The sequence below is a fragment of the Populus nigra genome, chromosome 18, assembly GCF_951802175.1.
Source record: "Populus nigra chromosome 18, ddPopNigr1.1, whole genome shotgun sequence".
Classification (NCBI taxonomy): domain Eukaryota; kingdom Viridiplantae; phylum Streptophyta; class Magnoliopsida; order Malpighiales; family Salicaceae; genus Populus; species Populus nigra.
Window position 1 is genome coordinate 12,794,036 of NC_084869.1, and position 8,687 is coordinate 12,802,722.

Here is an 8,687-nt window from a genome sequence, read left to right on the forward strand (position 1 = left end):
TGCTAGGATGTAACTTCACGCAAAAAAACTTTAGCCAATATTTTTCTGTTTTATATATTCAATTAGAATTTAAAATATCCATCCTTCAAATTTCTGTTTTGACACAATTTTGAATGCCCAAGCGTTCCAAGTTACTTGATATAACAATTATAACTTCACTTTCCACAACGAAACCATACAAAGACTGTTTTTTTTTAAAAAAAAAATTAATTAATTTACATTATCACTAGAAATTTTCTAAGTCGAGAAAAATATGAACACTAAAAAAAATTAAACTTGTTACGTAAAATGTTCCCCCTTTCTTTGACACGGGAAAGCTATTAATAGTGTGGTATGTGCGTCAAAGGAAGGACATAGTTGAGTTTCATGCCAAGCCACAGCCTAGCTAGCTAGAAAGTGTAATTCACATACACAAAACAGGCGTGTGAGACATGTTCATCTCCAAATTATCATTTTGATTTGCCCTTAAGCAAGAGAAATCACTAGTATATAAAGGTGGGTGAGTGGGGCTTTGTTCTCTGGGAGTAATTTGGTGGAAGTGATATAGCAACTAGTGACTTGCTATAGTGATGGGCAGACAACCTTGTTGCGACAAGCTTGGTGTGAAGAAGGGCCCTTGGACAGCTGAGGAAGACAAGAAGTTGGTCAATTTTATTCTCACACATGGCCAATGTTGCTGGCGTGCTGTACCCAAGCTCGCCGGACTCCGCCGGTGTGGCAAGAGTTGCCGTCTTCGCTGGACTAATTACCTCCGGCCTGACTTGAAGAGAGGCCTTCTTAACGAGGATGAAGAGCAACTTGTCATTGACCTCCATGCTTGCCTTGGCAACAGGTAGCCCCATTATCTTATATGCCACCTTGTCATTTCGTCATTCTATGCTTCATCCACTTTATTGATTAACCTATCCCTTCAAGAGCATGAATATTTCATTGTTCACTGCAAATTTTGACTTATGGTAGGATCATTTTCTGCAGCTAATTAAGAACTCCCAATACAGAAAGCTTTCTCTCCGTGTAAAGATGTCATGATTCTATCATTTTAGTTTGAATAATGTTGTTCCAGTGATGTTTTAACTTATTTTTTACAATATGTTTCTCGCTTCTTCCGTTTTTCGGCTTCATTTTACAAATTACATGGCTTAATTTTGATGTTTATTCTATATATAAAAAAATGAAATCACAAACAATTTGTAAGGCTCGTTTCAAGTGCAAAGACCTCCAGATTTAAATTCAGATTAATCTAAGAGTATGAAAATATAATTCAAGGAAAAACTTTACCAACGCTGATGAAATTTAATGCAATACTTTCATAATTAATAGCTACCACCTATCCTTTTTGTAGGGCCAAAAAACATTGTTCAAAAAATTAATAGAAATAACAAAAAAAAATAAAATCAAAAGTCCCTCTAAGGTTATTGATTAGAAGTATTATTAATTTCACTTGAATACGTGTATGATTCCATCTACCAACCTTTTCTTCCCCAGTTGTAAGTGGGTTCTTGCATTTTTATATGATTAGCTTGGGCATCATAATGGGATGATGCAAGCTACTATTAATCAAGTAGAACAATTAGCTGTAAAATAATAATAAAAAATAAAAATAAATTATTATTATTATTATTTAGACAATTCAACTTCAAGGAATCTTCTTTGCCCACACTTGACATGAAACATGGGATGTGTAATCTGATTTATGCATCATCTGCAATTTGATTTGATCCCATGTACATTCTTTTTGTCTTGTGATTCCCAGAGCTGTCTTGGCCCATAGACTACCACGGTTTCCAAGCAGCGATATAAAATTTAAAATCTTTCACTTTATGAGTGCATGAATCAGATAACATTTTAACTAGCACTTGATCATAAATAAAAATCTATCACTTAAACACTATTAGCTAATATTTAATCTCATCCCAAGATTATATAAATTGGGATTAAATACATGAAAGTTCCTTTATCTTTGTGTTGAGTACACTTTTTCTGACTTTTTCTTTTGCTTTAGGTGGTCCAAAATCGCAGCAAGATTGCCGGGAAGAACAGATAATGAGATCAAGAATCACTGGAATACCCACATTAAGAAAAAGCTAATAAAGATGGGAATTGATCCTGTTACGCACGAGCCTCTCAATAAACAAGAGAGTCCTCAAGAAAGCATAGTACCTTGCCACACTAATTATGATCAACCCAATTTTAACGCTGATGGTCAGCAGGTCCTCCCCCAAAATTCTGGCCATGCCTCCTCTAGCACTACTGATAATTCAAGCACGACCACCCCGACTGAAAATTCTTCAGTGGATGAATGCATAGGGTCATCAGAACCTAACAGTACTACTGACAGTGATCCACTAATGAGTTGCATATGGTCGGAGGTATTTCTTGATGATTCATCTTGGAACTTTCAAGCCACTAGAGGAGGAGATTATAGTACTGAATTCGGGCTATCTAAATCTTCATCAGAGGATAGTAACTCTCCATGGGTTTTAGACTCTAAGGATCTTGGAGATGAATTCTTTGGACTTAGTTGTTTCAGTGACATGGACTTGAGTATCCTAGACATGGGTGGCAAGCATTAAAATGCACTACCTCATAGAATGATCGCAAGGTGTATCAAGCAATGAGGAAGGAATTAAGCACAAGGATTGAAAGCTCAAGCTTCCTGGATAGTAGAATTTCTAGTCTTGTAAATTTTCTCTTCATCCCACCATTCAAATCTTGGAAGAAAAGAACAAGGGAAAGGAAGATATTGGAAGTACTATATAGCTTAATAATTATTCTCCTTCCCTTTATCAAAATCGAAGAAGAGTTCAAGACCCCTTCCCTTGTAACATTTGTAATTAGAAATCCCCAAATTTCAGATGGCTAGTTCCTCCTAGGAAAGAGGCTTATGCTATTTAATATGGAGTGATGAATTAAATGGTGCATCATTAATAATTTTTTTAGTCCTTTTCGATAATTTTGTTGTGCAAATAAAAAAAATAAAAAAAATATTTTAATATAATTTCAAGTAAAAAACACCCCCACATAATAATACAAAACAAATTAAAAACTAAAAACTTCGTGGCTTCCACTTGATAAAAAAAAAAATAGTTGTGTTATTGAATAAGTAACACTCTTTATGTGTGATAATAAACAAGTGGGACAGCCTCGTCTTGATTTTATCCAATCTCTTTAAAAAAATAATCAATTCTATCACCTTTATGTGATAATTACACTCTCTGTTTGAGGGAAAATTCAAGTACTTTTGCTTGCCTGTTAACTGTGGAGAGGCACCATTGTGTCTCATATAGAATAGGTTTGCAATGAAATTGATAAAATGAACTAGTTCGGGATGAAATTGTGAGAAAGGTAATACTTTGGGGATGAACAAAAAAGAGGTATTTTCTAAAAAATATTGTAATAACTGGAGAGTTGAAAAATAATTGTTTATATTTGAAGAGTATAGCTGTGCAGATAAGGATTACGAAGAAGAATATGGTGATGGATGAACATGAAACAAAAAAATATTACTAAAAAACACCATTTATAATGCCCTCTCTCTTAAATTAAATAAAGGTTTTTTTTTAAATGAAAAAGAATCCCAGCCTGGAATTATCTAATTAAAACTCCATTGAAATTTGGAAAGTGATCGATTTCATTGTTTATTATTAAATTTATATTACAATTTTTCTCATAGCTGTACTCAGCTATACATACATGTCAACAACTATATATATATATATATATATATATATATATATATATATATAAATCATTGCATATCAGTATCACCAAGAATTGAAATTATACTCTAAATCTAAAACATATGGAATTCCTTATGAACAGTGAAACACCTCTTTTCTTTTCTTTTTTTCCTTTTTCTTTTCTAAGTTTTTTCTCTCGGATCAAAAGATAAAAAGCATAGAAAATATAGGGCTAATTATAAATTCCTGACAAGTTTAATTTTGATATGAAAGTTTATTTTATTTATTTTTTTAATCTCTAAGTTAAAGTTAAAGAGAGAAAAGAAAACATTATTGGAAAACAATAAAAACATAAAAAGTTGTCATTTGAGCCACTTTTCAAATACTAAACTCGTTGCTCTTGTATTCAAAAGGTTCCATTAATCTAGGGAGGTTTGATTCCAGTGATTTTGGTCTTTAAACATCCTTAAAATAGGTCTTGGTTTAGCAATTTTTTATTAGGTGATTTAGAAAGGTTTTTAGGATATTTGAGAAATGTTTTAATGTGAAAATTGATTGAAAAATGGATTTTCAATCCTAAAATCTCCTCCCCTTGATTTTTATGCCACCACGGTAATGGTCAAAATCTAAGTTCTTTAAACCAAATAACACGTTGTTTTCCATAACAAGTGACACAATATTTGGTGTTTTTTTCTAAGTCAAAAGAGTGGACAATCTATTGTTTTCCCCTATATATGTATATATATATATATATATATATATATATATATGTATATATATATAGGTCCTGATGAAGACCCCTGTGCCAGGGCTATGCCTATTGGCTTCTTTGATTTTTTTGGCTTTTTGCTTCTTTTGTTTTTTTGGGGGGGTGGGTGGGTGTTTTTATTTTTATTTTCAATTTTACTTTTAATGTGAAGTTTTGACTTTATTTTTATTTTTTTTCAATTTTATTCTCTAACTTCCGATCAATTTTGATTTTTTTAATCACAAAATAAAATAAAATAAAAATTAATTGAAACCAATGAAATCTATGATTTTAATTTATGAATTTAATAAGTTAATAAGGGTTAATTTAGCCTGTGTAGTTTTTTATTCCTTTAGTGTTCAAGTTTAGCTTATTATATCGATTTTAATGAGAATAAATAAAAAAAATTATATGGGCTAAACACACTTTTTTATTTAAAAAAAAAATTGATCCAGCCATAAGTATTGCGCATGAAGTAAAGCTAGTTAAGAGTCTATTATGATTAGCCCATATATAGGCAAGCTATACATATTAATTATATATCTGGTGCCATAGTTATTACGCTGGACCAACTCATAACTAGAATTCATTGTGAAAATTAGCACGTGTTAACATGAATTAATTTAAAATAATATTATTTTAAAAAATAAAAATAATGTTTTGTTGAATTTTTTTTAAAAGTTAAATCCAATTTTAACACCAAGTCACATTAAGTATTGTTATTTGGTTTAATCTAAAACATGATATATATTAAATTTTAAATTGATAAATCACCAAGTTAATCTATTAGACCAGTACAAGTTTATTAAACTAATTCAAGTTTAATAATATTGATAGATACATGTAATAAATTATGAGGAAAAAATCCACCTTTGACTTCTGAATAAAAATCCTTTAAAAAATAAAACAAACACCAAGTCAATGCATTGTATTTACAGCTACATAACACAAAAATTGTCTTCATAATTAAAGTATATTTATTCATCATGGACTAACACAGAATCCAATGAAGTTACGATGCTGATCTACAATGACATATAATTTGCAGTAATCAATAATAAAAAAAAATTGATCTTTACATGTTTTTTTAATAGTTTAACGTCGGTATCCGGACCAGCTTTCGTGTATCTCGATTAATCCCATAGGCCTTGAAATTAACAACCATGTAAATCTCCACTGGTTATTATATGAATAACCACAAAGCTCAAATATGAAACTATAAAAAAGATAAATTTTTTAATATCAAATTTTTATCACTAAATCACATAGACAGTTATATTTACATGTTTACATACAAGAGTTGATACTTCCTGGTGCAGGGCATTTGGAGTCGTTGTCGAGAAAGCTTGAACTGAAATTTCTCATTTGTCAACTCGGTGCACCAAATATATATAATATCTTTGCCCGATTGAGATACCAAACTACTGATCCTATAATAATTGGAATCCTCCATTGATCAACCTTTTAATTGGTTCTAGCCTTCTTGCATCTTATTGATCAACCTTTTTTATTGTTAATATTTATTTATTTTTTTATTAATAAATCTAGTTTTTAATTAATGAATATTAAGTAAAGATAAGGTTTATAGGATAAAAATATTTTGTAAAGAAAATTTTAAAGTTGTAATTATGAAGTTCTTATTATATCAAAACATCTTCTAAATGCTTCTTATCGATATTCTATTGAAACTGAATATTAATTAGAGTTGTTGAGATTAACATATTAATTATGTTTTTTTTTATGAAAATAAACAATTGTTTTTATAAGTTGAGGTATATGGAGTGTTATACTTTAGTCCTGACTATATGTTATTCTAATCAAGAATAACAAATGAGCAGATATTGGATATAACTTAAGCTATATGAAGATATTTAAGTAATAAAGAGCGGATTCATCACTCTAGATGAATTTAAAAAAAATTCAATCTATTTTTAAATAGTATTAATTGTTAAATCCTTGGCCAATGTGGGATGATATTTGAAAAAAAAATCTAAATCTTATTTAAACAATCAATTATTATAGTGTTGATAACAAAAATAATTTAATAAAGCAGACATCATCTATGTTATAATGTCTAAATCAAAATATTTTTTATGAAGAGATAATAATTATACTAAGAAATTAATCACTGAAAGGTTAAGTCAAACCACTTATGACTTTCATGGTATTTGAGGATGATGATAGATTGCTAGACATTATACTTGATCTTTAAATATAAATCAATCAATTATTGAATTGATAATAAATTAAATTATTTAATTTATATAATCCTATTTTATTTATGATTATGATTTATATCTGAGTTAACTTATTAGGGAATCTAATGAGCTATGCACGTAAGAATCATTGGTTAGAAATTAAAATGAGATGATTAATCAAATGTGACTTGATTCTAAATAAATTTTAGAAATTAAGGATTAGAATGTAATTAATATAGGAGATTACAATTCTAGATAAAAAAAATCAAGTAGGGACTTGATTGAATAAATTTCTAAAATTATCGTAAAATAATATGTGTTATATTATTTAAGAGGCAAATTGATATTTTGTCATTTATAGTGTTTTTATGTTTTTTCTATAAATAGAATATTATGTCTTTTATTTTCTGTACAGTACAAAAACACTTGGAAAAAAAAAACTAGCACTCCAAGATATAATAGCCACTTTCTTCTAAAAAGGTTTAGGAGATTACCATTAGAGATTGGATACCTGAATGATTTGTGATTTGCAACAACCTAGTATTAAAGTAATTATTCAAAACTGAAAAAAATATTTGATTTTCATATAATTTTTATATAAACTTTAAACAACTCTAAATTTATCTAACGAGATTTTTAAAACTTATGAAAAATCTTAAATCTATCCTAAGAGAAACCCAACAAAGGGCATACTTCCCATCATTTTGGTCTACAAACAATAGTAAAGTGTGAACACAATAGGAAATAAAATACATTGGCTTACGAGAAATATTTGTAGAGAAGTAATGTCATAGAAAAGAAAAGGAATTGTTGTATAAAATAAGTTGGACAGCTCACACGTTGAATTTGCTCAAGACAGAATATCACAACTGAAGACAAAAATATGAGTTGGTGGAGAAGAGAATAGTAAGTGCTTAAAAGAAGAACTTGCTTGGTAGAGAATTAACATACGACACTGAAATAAATGAGTTTTTTTTATGATATTTTACTGTTAATATAAATAATAAAGTATTTTAATATATATTTTTAATTATTTCATAATAAATTTGAGTCGTAAGTTAGTTGGTTGGCATGCGTGAAAAGCTAGAGGTTGTAAGTTCAAGCACTGGGGGTGCCTATTGATGACTTGTTCATTATATTTTTTTTAAAAAAAATTAAAAGGCAGACCACAATAATAATAATAATAAAAATTAGGGCTAGGTTAGCGGATCTAGCCTCAAGCCATGCATGGCTATTTGATGGCTTTTGTTTTTGTTTTTTCTTTTTACATTTAAATTTATTTTATCACATTCACTTGATTTTTAAATATTATTATAAATTTTAATAATTTTTATTTTTAATTATTATGTATCTTATCTGAAAATAAAAAAAATTGTTTATAAAAAATCGATTGAAATTTGTTGTTTATCATTCAGATATTTAAATAGATTTGAAACATGATTTTATTACTTTTACTATTATTTTTTTTTGTTTTTAATCACATTAAATATAGGAATATTATGTTGATATTTTTTATTAACTTACTTTAGCAATCATAATTTTTTTCTTTAAACAGATCCTATAAAAAATATGATGTACACTAGCGAAGATAAATAAGAGATAAGTTGATAGAAAAATTATTATCTTTATGTTAAAGAGCAATATCATAAATAATTGTATTTTGTAATTTCATCTAACAATTTAATTTATTAAATCTAGATGATTTTTTTGATATGGTATTAAAATCTTGTTAATTAAAACATGACAAGTTTAAATCTTACTATACCATTTTATCTTCTTATAAAAATTAATTAATTATTTTAAAATTTTATATATATATATATATATATATATAAATAATATAAATTATATTTTAAAATCTCATATGTATTCTATTCAAATTTGTCCATTCTCTCATCAATGAGAATCAATACGTTCTTCAGCTTTATACGCCTCTTGGCAGGCAACGTTTTCCAGATGATGTTGACAAGGAAGGGTAGTTTTCGTCGGTAGCTAGTTTTCCGATAAAAAAAAAGAAGAAAAACTTAATAGATCGCTACTATCTTTAAAAAAAATGAAAGC

The 8,687-nt window shown here is 28.4% G+C and overlaps 1 protein-coding gene across 1 annotated transcript; it reads left to right on the forward strand.

The window, feature by feature from the left end:
* Positions 1 to 368: 368 nt before the first annotated feature.
* Positions 369 to 2,931, forward strand: LOC133678200 (MYB-like transcription factor ODO1). Its single transcript, XM_062100437.1, has 2 exons — positions 369 to 832; positions 2,003 to 2,931. Exons 1-2 carry the CDS (start codon positions 570 to 572, stop codon positions 2,571 to 2,573), a joined length of 834 nt encoding a protein of 277 aa, XP_061956421.1. The 5' UTR covers positions 369 to 569; the 3' UTR covers positions 2,574 to 2,931.
* Positions 2,932 to 8,687: the final 5,756 nt, after the last annotated feature.